Genomic DNA, 15,000 nt, shown 5'->3' with positions numbered 1-15,000 from the left:
AACATTGAAAAGCTAACTAACAAGGTCATTCTCATATTATTATATATATATATATATATATCGATCGATGTAACGAGATAAATTAATGTATTAATTAATTTTTTAATTAATTTTATATATGCTTATATAATATGTCTTTGAAAAAGAAAAAGAAAGAAAAACAATAATGGCGCGAGCGAAGAATGTTTTTATTTTATAAATGTAGAAAAAAATGCCTGAGAAAATTTGACGAACTATCGAACGGATCATATTTTAATTAATTCTTTCAATGACTTCAATATATTTTAAGTTCTTGAGAAATGACGAGTGAAATATTTTTTTTTTTTTAATCTTGAAATTGCATAACATTGATAGACAAACGTCTCCTTTTATAATCAAATAGATCGTAATATTAATTCAACATTCATCGAATTTAATGTATTATATTTTATCGAGAGATAACTGGCGCGAGAAAAATGAAAGTATTTTTATTTTACGATTTAAAAAATAAAAAAAGAGAAAAAGAAAATGGAATATCATTTGAAAATTTCCATCGTTATTTAACTTTTGCCATCTTAAACTTCGATAAAATAATATAAAACGAAATAAACGGGAAAAATCACGTACGAATTTGATATCCGTCGTGATAGATTAAAAAAAAAAAAACAAAAAAAGATGAATAAAAAAAATAGAAATACGTACATACATCGAATAGAGATTTTATCGTAGTCAAGATTTTCTTGTCACGAGAGAGAGAAAGAGAGAGAGGGAGAGAGAGAAAGACAGACGTCATTCGCTTATCAAAACAACTTACATGTGACACATGTGCCATTCCCATAAATGTTTAGGCACGGCTGGTCGGAAGTCAGCGGTTCCGGCATTTAAAATCCTTGCGGTGAACCTCAAGAGCCTTCTGCTCTCAAAATGCCAATTATATGATTCCTTTTGAATTTTGTATGCGCGCGAAGCCACGCAATTTTCTTCCATAGCGCATTGAAGCCAGTAAAGCTGGCGATCTTCTAAATGTGCTGTTCTCATTAACTCGATATGATCAAAAATGAGATCAGGCATATCTCGAGAACACACTACACCCGCTACATTCTCGTTCCCACCTATATAATATATATATATATTTGTTTTTTATATAATTCTTTTATTAATTCATTAATAGATCTATAAAAATATGAATATATCAAATTTCTCATTAAACAATATGTAAAAATGTTAAACATTAACATAATTCTATATCTTGTTATCTGATTAGATATAAAATTTATTTAAAAAAAAAAAGGAACGAATAAAAAAGCAAGAAATTTAGAAATTCCAATTTTGATAATATGATTTCTAGAAATTATAAAAATATTTTATTTTTATAAAAGAAAAGAAATTAAAGAAATTAATCAAGGATTATTATCCAATTATTCGAAATAAAATATGTAATTTAAAGATTAAACATTTAAGTAACATAATACATATACATATACATATGTATATATATACATGATCTGGTTGAATTATAATTAGAATTTCAGCTGTAATAATACATACCTGAACAATCAGGAATTCTATCGTGTAAACATTCAACCAGATTCTTTTCATCCCCATGACACCGTACACCGCTAATCGCTATGGGTATAGTCTCGCCGACAAAATAGTTGCTTTGTGTCGCGTCGGAGGCGTAGCCAAGGCCTAGTTGACGACAGACCACCCCTGCTTCGAAGAGGGACCAGCCGTCGCCACATACGACACCCCAATCTAGAACGGCAAACGCTTGTATTTATGTACCTAACTGTGTACCCACGTTCTGTTCAAGTTTGCCGACGATCCTCGGTGATTAGATCGGGAAAAAAATCAAAGAAAATATACAATAGAGAAAGAAAATGATTGTAAAATATAAAAAAAAAAATCTAATAATAATTTTATTATTATTATTATTATTATTATTATATTTTTATATTACATTACATTTCTATGATTTTATTATTATATTTATTGTTGTTGTTGTTATTATTATTATTATTATTATTATTATTATTATTATTATTATTGTTACGGAATGAATTAACAAGATTAATTTACCAGCTGTGCCCAGTTTAATTTCAAGTCTACCCTCGTTATGAACTCGACCTCCAGCCAATCGTAAGGCCATGCCCTGCTGATGCACATCCTTGATCCTTGACTTCTCTTGTTTCTCTTTAAACGAGGAAGACAATGACAATTTTTCTTCCTCGTGAGAACAAATAACACCGGCAGCCTCGTTGCTCTCACAATCAGAATTTCCCCATCCATCGAAACGACATTTGGAAAGTTCCTCTTCTGTACCGTCGCAATAAATATTATCCATCCAATACTTCCCTGGAAAAAAAAATGAAAAGGAAAGAAAAAAAAAAAGAAAAATAAGAAAATCGATCGTCTGATCTATAACTTCGATCTTCTTCGATCAAACGATCCTTTTTTTATTATCACATTGGTCGAGATTTTAATTAAATCAATAAATATTCTCAATTATTCTTAATTACTTATTTCAACAATGAGTTTATATACGTTTACAAAAAAAAAAAAAAGACATTAGTTTTTTTCTTTTTTCATTTTGAATAATTTTATACATTGGTACTAGTGAAAAGAAAAATTTTTCTTCAAATGGTTCTTACTATGGTCCAACTAATCTCGAATGAAAAAAGAAGAAAAATAAAGAAATGGTCCTTGGATAAACGCTATTTCGAGAAGTAGTAAAACAAAAAGAAAAGAAAAAAATAATAATAAAAGAAAGAAAATAAGAGGATGAAGAAGAAGAAAGGAAAAAAGAAAGGATGGACTAATAGTATTTTCGAGGTTGAACAGAGTAAGAAATAAAGAACAACAAAAGATTTTCCTCACTTTTGGCCTGTCCAAAATGACTGTTGGTCGTCGGTTTAATTGCACCGTCGAACCCTAATTGCCTGCAAACCACATTGGCCTCCAAATAATCCCATTCGTCGTCGCAAATACTACCCCATTTACCTTCGTGCAATATCTCTATATTACCTGGATAACAAATGACAAAAAAAGAAGAATTGAAAAAAAAAAAATAATAATAATAATAAAAGAAGAAAAGAAAATAAATAAAAAAAGAAAAAGAAATAAAAGAAATAAAAGAAAAATAACTCGTTCAATATTCTCAACGTGAGATCGGTCGTAACGATCTAAATTAAGAATCTACGATATCGCGATGACGTTCGAATTTTAGAATTCCCTCGAAAAGGATCTCTTGATAAAAATGGTGAAGTCGTTAAGGCATCCATTATTATTACATCGGACTGATCGACGCGCGAGAAGATAATGCCAATAAAAAGATTATTACGCCACGGCAATATACCCATAAATTTCATTATATCTTCGATTAATATGAATATGAAGAATAAAAAATATTCTTAATATATCGATACATTTTTTCTTTTCTTTTTCTTTTTTTTTTTTTATTTGTTAAATATATAAACACATAGATGCGTTAAGCATATATATATATATATATATATATATATATATATGTAAAATTAATATTTATGAATATATGTACATATGCATATATATATTCGTGTACATCTACATACCCCACGATTCACGGTATCGTCTAAGTACGTCACGTATGTGTTATATGCGTCAAGTACATAGTCGTTGACATAAATCTTACTCGCGTTGACCTCTTTTTAATCATTCATTACATAACGTTAGTAGTATAATATACCAAACAATCGTCAGCTGATAAAAATATATTTTTTTTGTTCAATTAAATTCCGCGTTTAAAGAACCCTTAAAATCCGCGTAATCGATTTCATCCCATCATAAAATATATATTTTTGCGGGAAATTTTAAATGCTATACGATCTTTCAAATAATTTTTCTCTCTCCCTCTCTCTCTCTCTCTCTCTGTTTCTTTTTTTTTCTTCTTCTTTTTTTTCTCCTCTCTTTTTTTATCCTTTTCTTCATAACTTTTCAAAACGTACCCACCTTCGTAATCGCCATTCTCACCACCGACCAACTTTATCGCACCCTCTTGCTTTTTTAACTTTCGAAAATCTCTTTTAAGCTTCTTCACCATTCGTGCCTTTTTCGCGCGCTCCATCGTCGATACGTTATCGTCATCGGCGATCACGTAAAGATCAAACAAAGCTGATACGATCGTCATTAAAACGAGCAGTCCTCTCTCGCTTAATAAATTATTCAATCTCATCTTTCGGATCTTTCTTTTTCATTCAAATTTTCTTATAATCTCTCTCTCTCTCTCTCTCTCTCTCTCTCTCTCTCTCTCTTTGTCTCTCCCTTTTTTTCTTGCTTATATCGTCACGAATGAAATTTTTTAATATTATTGACGAAATTCGACATTTCGAATAGCTTCGTAAAAAAGCATGGCTATCAATGATTCATTTCTTTTAATATACCGATACATTTGGCAATGGCTATTGTAATTCGATAAAAAATTTCTATCATAGATCGTTTTAAAAGGTCAAAATTTAAAGATCTTTCTTCGAAATCGTTCGTCCCGCGAACGTCCGTCTGGACACATTAAAAAACTTAAGCAACACGTGTATTTCGTTTACCGTTCTCCGGACTACTGATGCGTGCACCGCCGATCACGCAATGTAATATCTTTGCTCTCTCATGTAACGCAAGAGTATCGTCTACGTAACGCAACGAACGATGTAGTATATATATATATATATATATGTATATATGGAGAAGTTGGCACTTCTTAAGAGGCACACATGCTAGATCGTTTCTTTTTCTCTCTTTTTACAGTCCCCTCATTCTCTTCTCTTTGTCTCTCTCTTTCTCTCTCTCTCTCTCTCTCTCTCTTTTTCTTTCTCTCTTTCAAAGTACTTTTTCTCATCGACAGCGATGAAATGATTGAAATTAAAGACGTTTCCAAATTAAAAGACTAAGCTTAAATTTATCGTACGATCAGATCCCTTTCTTTTTTTTTTTTTTTTTTTTTGTTTGTTTTTTTTCGACCAAACCAAAATTTCAAGTTTTTTCATTATTTCATCAAAAGAAAGAAAGAAATAGAAAAATTTGCAAATGATATTATTATAATTAAACGAAAATATTGTAAGTTTCATAGCTTACGTTGTGAACAAAATCTTCAATGTGAATTATACCATCGAACAAAAATATTCTTACTTTTTTCATATTTAAAAAAAAAAAAAAAAAAAAAAGAAAAAAAAACGAAAGGAAAAGAAAAAAAAAGTTCAAAGAAAGAAAAATTTGCAAGCGTTATCACGTTTTATTGAAAGAAAATTTTAGAATGTTGCGCTATGAAAAATAAAAAAAATAAAAAATAAAAAATAAAAAAAAGAAGAGAAAGAAGAATATTTCGTTCGATTTACGAGTTTCCATTTCGACGTTTAAAAAGAAAAAAGAAGAGAAAGAAGAAGTGTAAACAATTCGATAGCCACAATAATGATAATAATAACAAAAAAAAAAAAAAAAAAAAAAAAAAAAAGAACTGGCTGACCAGATTTCGTATATTTCCTTTTTTATTTCTCTTTTTCTTTCTCTTTCTTTTGCTTTTTTTCCCCCCTTTCAATCGTTGATAAAGCATAGCTATGAGTTATGTTTGACATCGTGGAAATATGCGCAATCGCTTCGTCGAGTCACCACCAAAGAAGGCTTTTACGTACTACATAAGTACGGATCGGATTCTTCAGAGAAATTCTTCGAATTCCATTGATGCATGGCCGAAGGTTTCGATAGGGATCGTCGAAGACGTTATCCGGCTGTTTCGTCTAAAGCGCACGAGCAGTCATTGCCGGCTAAATGTGGCGCCATTGTTCGTTTCCTTTGAAATTCATTATCTCGTGACCGCTCGTCAAAGTGACGGTGATATTAAAGGATTCCCTTTTCTAAGAAAAAATGTAAACAAGATGGCAATCCCCTCATACTAAATTTATTTATTCATTTTATTATTATTATTATTATTATTATTATTATTATTATTATTATTATTATTATTATTATTATTATTATTATCTTCCTCTTCCATATTTTCATCGTATACTGTGTCAAAGTATCGTTTAAAATACGCCCAAATAAAACGAATAAACGATAATGATATTCATTATCTCTCGTGAAAATGATGATGGTGATGTTAAAGGATTTTTCTTTTTTTCTTTTTCTAAGAGAAGAAATATTCCAAAAAGACGACCTATCCTCTCGTGTCTAATTTATTTATTCATTATTATTATTATTATTTATTTATTTATTTATTTATTTGTTATTATTTCTCTTTTATTTTCATTTTGGAAGTCAGAACGTTGTTTCTTTCGTACAAATCGATGATAAATAAAATTCATTAAGACGTTGATCGATCGTCAAATGAACGATGAACGATACAAGATGGCAAACTTTTTTTCCATAATTTATTTATACGTTTCTTCTTCTTATTATTATTACTTCTTTTTCTTTTTTTGCTTTTTTTTTCCTCATCTTGGACCGTATCGATGCGTGTGTCGTATCATTCGTGAAAATACATAAAATGGATAAGTGATTGAAAAAAAGAAATAGGGATATATGGCAATTTGATCTCTAAGGAAAAAGATCTGGACGTTTAGAAAGCCTCTGTGGCTGAGCAAAACGTGGTCGTTGTTATTCGATACGTTAGTCCGTATCGTTCGGAGTTTCACAATCGTTTGGGTCGCCGATTCGAAAAGGGTAACGTTGATTATTAAAGGAAGAGAGTGAGAGTGTCGAAAGAGAGAAATAAGAGAACAGAATGGAAGGGGAAGGGAAGAGAAGTGAAAAAAAAAACAAAAAACAAAAATAGAAGAAAAATATCGTGACGGAAAGTCAATTCAAAAAGAAAAAGAGAGAGAGAGAGAGAGAGAGAGAAAGAGAGCGAAAAAAAAATAGAAAAAAAAAAGAAAAAGAAAGAAAGAAAGAAAGAAACGAACAAATTTTATGATTTCAAATCAAGATAATTAATTCGAACGGCTTCGAATCAATCTATAACTTTGTGTAAGACATTTTTTTTTTTCTTCCTGGAGAGTTGTTAGATCGTGAGCTCACGCTACTCGTCATCCACTTGACGAGGACGGTTATGAAAAAAAAAGAAATGAGAGAGAGAGAGAGAGAGAGAGAGAGAGAGAGAGAGAGTGAGTGAAAGAAAGAGAGAAACAAAAAGAAGAAGAAGGAAGTACATATATATATATACATATATAATTCGAATAACAGGCTCCTTTTGACACGCTTCGTTTCGTGGCGTAACCGCGACTAACGTGGCGAAGCAATTATCGTAAGCTATTAGTGAAAACGGCCGACGGCTAAAATTCTTGACATACTTCGAACGTGAGCCTTCTTATCGTAAGGGATGAAATCATTTGAATCCATTAAAGAACGAAACGAAAGAAAAAAAAAAAAAAAAAAAAAGAAGAAGGAAAAAAGTAATTTGATTTTCTAAATCTCGATTATTTTTGATCATCCTTGAGAAACTTCGATCGATATCGAGTCAAATAAAAATATGAAATTATTTGATTTACGTAATCCTTTGAAGATATAGAATGTATATATATATATATATATATATATGTATATATATTTTTATCGATGTATAAATTTTGTAATGGGATAAGATGTTTTCTTTTTTTTTTATTTTTCTTTTCTTCTTCGTTCGTTTTTTTTTCCTTTTCTTTCCGTTTTCTTTTGTTTTTTTTTTATTTTCTTTTTTCAAAGGAAATAAAAGTAATGTGTGGGCGATAAAGTCGTGTTACATGAATTATTTATATCCAATCTATAAATTATAAACTCGTTCTCGTACGACCTATGTATGTATGATCCGATGATATACGTCAATGTCTACTACTCCTACGATTGTAGAGAGAGGATCGTCTGTATAGTATGAACGGGGAAAGTGGGACAGTAGAGTTCTTTTTCGTTTGGACAATGGGCACCATAAATTGCGCGTACTTATATGTTATGACGTTTATATCAAAAATTAAGTACGTAAGTCGCGATTCACAGGTGAATTCCTAAGACGATCTTAGCATTTCTATGTACCTATGTACTTTCTAATATTATTCTATCGTATCGAAGCCATTGCAATAATAATAATAATAATAATAACAACAACAACAACAACAACAGTAATAATAATAATAATAACAATATTAATAATAAACAATCGTCGTCGTATTATGTATAAATAAAAAAGAAAGAAAGAAAAGAATCATAATAAACGCAAATCAATAACGTAACTTTTTTCAAAATCGATAAAGTATTTGAATTACGCGCGACATAAAACGTCGCGATATCTCTCGTAAATTCTTGGAACTATCGACTGGAACGTCGATCGGCACGTTAAGTTAATCGTTAGAATACTAGGAACAATAAGAATCTATGATTTTCTTACGCGTACCATATGTATATATATATATATATATACATATATATTTATATATACATACATACATACATATATACATATATATATATATACACATACTTTGGTCTTTGGAAAATTCGAATATGCCGGGCTTTTGACGATTCCCCAAGATGGCGGTCATCGATGGTAAGGGGACAAACGAAGACAGTATTATAACTAGGGACTCTACCACGCCCAATCGTCGACGTCCGCGCGTCTATCCCTCTCTCATAATTTCTCTTCGTCCCACCAACGAACATCGCGGCATGCGCTTTCGCGCGTCATCCTTACTCGTCTTTTGCCGTTCGTCCTCCCCACCACGACGACGATTATTCGTTCGTGTCGACGGCGGCATCGGCGGCGGCGATGACGATGGTGGCGGTGGTGGCGGTGGCGGCGGCGACGGCGGCAGCGGCGGCGGCAGCGTTGAACGGCGGCAACGGCGGCGACCGGCGGTGGCGGTGCATCGTGTCTCTCTCATAGCCACGGAGCATGCCAGTCGGTTTTTATCCATTGTACGGTACGGTACACGCAAGACAATTTCGACGTTTACAATAGTCGTGCCTGTAGGGCGCTTTAAAAGACGATCACGAGGGATCGTCTTTCTCTCTCTCTCTCTCTCTCTCTCTCTTTTTCTTTCTTTCTTTCTCTTTTTCTCTCTCTCTCTTTTTCTCTCTCTCTCAGTCCCTATCCGTCCATTCTCTTAGCATTTCGCACGTACTGTGTGAGAGCGCGAACGACAGAAGAAGAGAAAGAAATTATAGCAATAGTGGTAGTGGTCGTGTTCGTTCTGGTGGTGGTGGTGGTGGTGGTGGTGGTGATAGTACTAGCAGCAGCAGCAGCAGCAACAGAAGTAGTAGTAATATAGTAAGTGTAGTAGCAGTGTAGTAGAGTAGGAGAAGTAGGTGGGGGTGGTAAAGGAAGAGGAATTAAAGTAGGAGGTGGTAGTGGTGATAGTGGTGGTGGCAGTGGTGGTGGTGGTGGTGGTAGTCGTGGTGGTGGTGCTGCTGCTGCTGTTGTAGCGGTGGTGGTGGTGGTGGTGGTGCCGGTGCTGGTGCTGGTGGTGGTGGTGGTGGTGGTGGTGGTGCTGGTGGTGGTGGTGGTGGTGGTGGACCGCGGTTCGATAACCGACGAATCGCATCGTTGCAAACCGGCCTGGACCGCATCGTCGGATACGCGTGCTCTCCTTCAAAAACGGAAGGAGGAAAAAGAGAAACATCATTCTGTCTGTTTTCCTCGTGGCCAAATCGACAACAAAAGGATCAACAACGAGTGACCCGGCATTAAGTTCGAGAGCGCACAACTAACGTGCAAATACGAAGTAAGAGAAATAAAAAGAAGGTGCGCGCTCCCGTCACGGCAGCGGTGCCGGCAGCCATTGCCGTTTTCTTCTTCATCGTGTCTCCTCTCGCACTTACGATCGCGCGCTCCTCTGCGTCGATACGGTTGCGTTATACCGGGTGTACCCGAACGGTACTTGCCCCCTCCCCTTTATTTTCTTCTTCTCCCACTCTGTCTCTTTATCTATTTCTTTCGTCTCTCTTTCTCTCTCTCTCTCTCTCTATCTCTCTCTATCTCTCTCTCTCTCTCTCCAATACACACACGCACACACGCGTATTATCTTTCGTTTCATCGTTTTCTCTTCACCGTTGACTCGTGTGTCTCGTGTTAAACCACGCGAGTTTCAATGTCGATGAGTTTCGACGTCGCTCGTGACTCGTGTTCGTTACGTACGTACGACTAACTCCGTCGATAAAACAGAACTCTTTCTCTCTTTCTCTCTCAGTATCTTTCTGTTTCTCCCTCTCTCTCTCTCTCTCTCTCTCTCTCTCTCTCTTATTCTCTCTCTCTCTCTCTCTTCCATTCTCTCTATCCTCTTCTTAACCACTCTCCCAACATATCTCTCGCTTCCATCTCTTTCTCTTCCTCGCGTATATGCACGCTATGCACGTGCATTCAATACATGTGCGTGACACGCACGTCGAGCCGAGCCGGGTCTCTCTTCGAGTGACGTTAACCTCATCCTAATCTACTCGCGTCCTCTTGAAATCTCGAACGAGAGCTTATATCCGGCGATTTTCTCACGTTAGTCCGAGTATCGTACTCTATCGATTCGACTTTTTTTTTTCATTTTATTTTATATCATTTCATTTCATTTTATTTTATTTTATTTTGTCTCTTTTGTTTTTTTTCTTTTTTTTTTTTTTTTTTTTTTTTTTTTTTTCTCTTATTTTCGTCTATCCTTCCGACAACTCTTTCATTATTCTATTCGAATTAACATTTTCATTCTCCTATATTTTCATACCTTTTTTATATATATATATATGTATATATAAACAAAGTGTAAAAATATTCATATTATTATTCGCAATTCTTAATTTTTTTATATTATTATTTCTATATACTAACTATTTCTATATTATTATTTCTGCATTATAATTTTACGTATTCAATAAGAACGAAATAATAATAATAATAATAATAATAATAATAATCTTACAATTACAATTAATCTCAATATAATATATTAGTACTATTTGGAAAAATGCGAAATTATCGCTTGTATAAAATATAAAATGATCGATCGAACGTTTTGATAATCATCGATAGTTCAATTTCAATTGAAGAGAAATACGTAAGATTCCGATCGTAAAATTTCTTAGATCGAATAGAGAAATGAGGAGGAGGGGTTGGTGACGGATGGGTAGCGTAAGGGAAGATGTTAGTATGTGATAGAAGGGATCGGAACGGTCGATTCTTGTCAAACATTAGGATAACGGGTGTTACGAGGAAATTTATGTGACAATGATATTAGACGATGAAGAATATTCACCAATGGAGAAGATCGATGCCTAAATCTTCATTTTCTTTCTTTTTCCTTTCATACGATAAAAGCCTATCGGTATTTACGGTATTACTTTTACATGTTCCTTATTCACATATCTTTTTCTATTTCTGTCTATCTCGTCTAGACAGAAAACGATAGAAATCTCTAATGCAAATAGCAGAAGAAAGGAAGAGGAAGAGAGAGAGAGAGAGAGAGAGAGAGAGAGAGAGAGAGAGAGAGAGAGAGAGAGAGAGAGAGACAGAAAAAATATACTACAGCCTAGTCTGTTTAAAGGGATGATGATAATCTTTAATACAAATAGAAAAGAGAAATGCAGTTAGAGAGAGAAAGAGAAAAAGAGAAATATATTATAATTGACTATTAAAAAAAAAAGAAACTCTATTTAAATAACTTAAATAACGAAGCAAAGAAAAAATACAAAAAAAGTAGATATTCCGCGGGAAAATTGTACTCCACTCTTTCTCTCTCTCTCTCTCTCTCTCTCTCTCTCTATCTTTATCTGTTTCTCTTTTGGATGTATCATTGCCGTGAAATTTTGACTTTTGTTCCTTCGGAAAAAGGGAAAAATTAGAGTGAGAGTCATCGATAAAGAAAGAATGAGAAAGAGAGAGAGAGAGAGAGAGAGAGTGAGAGAGATAAAAAGAAATCTTTTCTAAATAGTTAATATTTTCTTCTTCTACTCGATCCCACGATGAAAGAAAGAAGAAGAGAAAGAGAGAGAGAGAAAAGATATGTGTTATACTATCGAATAGATTTAATATATAAATCGTCTTAAATAATTTATCATAAATAATTAATCACAATGAAAATTTAATCGTTCACTTCTCTACGTCGCTATCATTCGGTATTATATTATTTAATATTATATCCCAACAATTATCTTGTAAAATATTATCGATACGATAATATCCAGATATATTATTATAATTAGCGAAGAAATGAGTTAACATCGTGTAAATTGATCGGAAAATTTATTCTACCGAGTAAGGTCGAAATTGAAAGGATGTAAAGATGTAATCATATGAACACATAGGCAAACTCGAGGAAAAGAATTCCATTAATATTCTGTCGCTGTTATAAAAGTTTAATCAGTTAAAAAAAAAAAAAATTAAAAAGTAGATAGGTATTATTCCTGGATCGTGGATTAATTGAAAAGAAAAAGAAGGAAAGGGAGAGAGAGAGAGAGAGAGAGAGAGAGAGAGAGAGGGAGAAAAGAAAAGAAAAAAAAATTCTTTGCAAATAAAAGAAAGTCGAAATTAAAGGAATTAAAAATGTAATCACGTAATCAAAAAAAGGGACTCTGACAAAAAGATCCATTAATATTCCGTCGCCGTGGTACAATTTTAATTAGTAAAGAAAACAGAGAGTAATCGTAGATTCGTGGATTAATTGAAAAAAGAAGAAAATAAAAAAAAAAAAAAAGAGAAAAAAATAAAGAAGAAGAAAAAACAAGGAAAAAGAAATTTCTTTTGCGAACGACGAAAGGCGAAATTTGATGGAAAGAGAAAATGTAATTGCGTGACCATAAGGGACACGAGGAAAAAAATTCCGTTTAATATTGCGTTAGAGTTGTTTAGTAAAAGATAATGTCAGACGTACATATGTATATTGTTTATCGCGAATAAACTTTTCGTAATATGAAAGAGAAACGTCAGACTAATTTAAAAGTTGGTATTGCTTTTCATTAGTCGCTTATTAGAAGCTTAGAATCCGTCGTTCCTTTTGAGAAGGATCCAATTATCATTTGTTATATTACTTCTTCTTCTTCTTCTTCTTCTTCTTCTTCTTTTTCTTCTTGTTGAACTAATCCATAATATCCCATAAGTACCCTTTCTATTATAACATCGAAATATCTTTCAATTTCGTAAATGATTTCTTTCCCCGACATATTTATTTATTACTTCTTAAATTTCTTCAGAACATTTCAAATCGATTTGAATAATAGATGTTCCGACGTTTCGAGATTCGAAAATTATTAAACGACGAAGAACGATGATTGTTCTGACGTCGAACGATCGTCGTTGGTCGTACTCGTCATCGTCTGGTCGGAAGTTATTCGAGATAATTTTCACGTGGCTTCCGACCTCGTCTAGATCTCTCTCTCTCTCTCTTTCTCTCTCTCTCTCTCTCTCTCTCTCTTTCTCTCTCTCTCTTTCTCTTTCTCTTTCTTTCTTTCCAGAGAATATATGAATATAAATTCGAATAAGTATTTGTGGGTTTATATACGCATATAAGTATATATATTATAACGAATTAGACATATGACAATAGCTAATTTTACATTATTAAATATAAATACTAATAACTAATAAATAACTATAAATACTAATAAATTAAAGAAAAGGAGTATATATATATATATATATATATATATTCTTTTCCCTTAATATTAAATATATATATATATGGTGTTGGACGTATAAATTTTTTCTTTTATAAATATTTAATAATTCCAAACGATTAGATCGCGTGTATAATTCGCATTATATAAAGAAACAAGCTATTAAAAAGAACTTCACGTCATGAATTATCACGTATATTCATTAATAATATAATAACAATTATATAGGTATGATAAAGATATATTTAATTAAGTTGAAAGAGAGAGAAAAGGACGAGAGAGAGAGAGAGAGAGAGAGAGAGAGAGAGAGGTGTTGTTTCTAGAGAAGCTTTGTTATATAGTAATTTAATTCGGAGAACACTATGAAAATTAACTTAAAATATTGCATGCTCACGAAAATGTGTAACCCATCATGCAAGCAATGACGGTCATAGGAGAGAAATGGGGTAAAGTGTTATGGAAAGATGAGGGGTAAAGGAGCATGAGGAAGAGGAGATGGAGGAAGAAGAAGAAGAAGAAGAAGAAAAGGGGTGAAAGAGGGGAGGCAGGGGCTGGTTAGCTATTTTATCGACGGTCGTATCGAGACACGATGAAAAAGGTTATTGGATTACTTCTGGGTATCAGGTGTATCAGGTGGTTAGACGCATCGTTATCTTTATCCGCTCGGTACACCTGCTTCGCATATCACATAGATATTATATGCACTCACCTCGACGTATCGTGTCGCGGGATTCGCCTGCGAAATGCAAATGCGAACAATAATAATAAATGCGTTCCTTCTCGTATAATGTATGTATGTATGTATGTATGTATGTATGTATGTATGCATGTATGCATGTACGTATGTGCGTGTTGATAGCTATATATGTATATATGCAAACGTGACTACGATGACGCGTCCATAATACTTTCGTGAAATACGATTCATTGAAATGTTTTTTTCCCTTCTTTGTCTTTTTCTTTTTCTTTATTTTTTTTTTTTTTTCATTTTTATTTCTTTTCCTTTTTTTTTATTATTATTATTATTATTATTTTTCTTGTTAATATTTTTGTCGTCGTCGTCGTCGTCGTCGTTGTTGTCGTTGTCGTCGTTGTCGTCGTTGTCGTCGTCGACAGATTCGTATAAAAGTTGTTATTTTTCCTTTCCTTTTTTCTTGTTTTAATAATCAACGAATTATTTAACGAACGATTTTTTTTCAACTTGTAATAACAATGATAATAAATGCGTACCTTCTTGCTGAACGTATATATACATATATACGTGTGTGTGTGTGTATGTAGATAGCTTATATAAGTATAAATGGGTAAATATATATATATATACTAACGTGACTATGATGATCCATTTATAATACTTTCATGAAATACGATCGATTGAAATGCCTTTTTCTTTTCTTTTTCTCTTTTAAAAACAATCGAAAGAAAAATATCGTCGTCTTA

The 15,000-nt window shown here is 33.0% G+C and overlaps 2 protein-coding genes across 9 annotated transcripts in view; one reads left to right on the top strand and one right to left on the bottom strand.

The window, feature by feature from the left end:
* LOC124957548 (lysyl oxidase homolog 3A-like) overlaps nucleotides 1–10,081 on the bottom strand; it is a 12,051-nt gene extending 1,970 nt beyond the window's left edge. Inside the window, exons 1-5 of one of the 3 annotated variants that reach the window (XM_047514564.1) lie at nucleotides 8,663–10,081; nucleotides 2,857–3,003; nucleotides 2,059–2,334; nucleotides 1,528–1,734; nucleotides 794–1,091 (exon numbers count right to left, since the gene is read on the bottom strand). In XM_047514564.1, coding sequence (XP_047370520.1) covers nucleotides 794–1,091; nucleotides 1,528–1,734; nucleotides 2,059–2,334; nucleotides 2,857–3,003; nucleotides 8,663–8,885 — 1,151 coding nt within the window. In that variant the 5' untranslated portion in view covers nucleotides 8,886–10,081. Of the gene's footprint in view, nucleotides 1–793; nucleotides 1,092–1,527; nucleotides 1,735–2,058; nucleotides 2,335–2,856; nucleotides 3,004–3,966; nucleotides 4,636–8,452 lie in introns of those variants that run through there. The other 2 variants (XM_047514565.1, XM_047514563.1) reach the window with 2 other exon arrangements.
* Nucleotides 8,747–15,000, top strand: part of LOC124957546 (G protein-coupled receptor kinase 2) — a 27,008-nt gene continuing 20,754 nt past the window's right edge. For 2 of the 6 annotated variants that reach the window (XR_007103661.1, XR_007103662.1), the window contains exon 1: nucleotides 9,446–9,692. The gene's annotated coding sequence lies outside the window, so the exon portion shown is untranslated. Of the gene's footprint in view, nucleotides 8,892–9,445; nucleotides 9,693–13,667; nucleotides 14,159–15,000 lie in introns of those variants that run through there. The other 4 variants (XM_047514560.1, XM_047514559.1, XM_047514562.1 and 1 more) reach the window with 4 other exon arrangements.

This window comes from Vespa velutina, chromosome 1 (genome assembly GCF_912470025.1).
Source record: "Vespa velutina chromosome 1, iVesVel2.1, whole genome shotgun sequence".
In the NCBI taxonomy this organism is placed as follows: Eukaryota; Metazoa; Arthropoda; class Insecta; order Hymenoptera; family Vespidae; genus Vespa; species Vespa velutina.
Note: the sequence above shows the minus strand (reverse complement) of the source record. Positions and strands in the feature narration are given on the sequence as shown.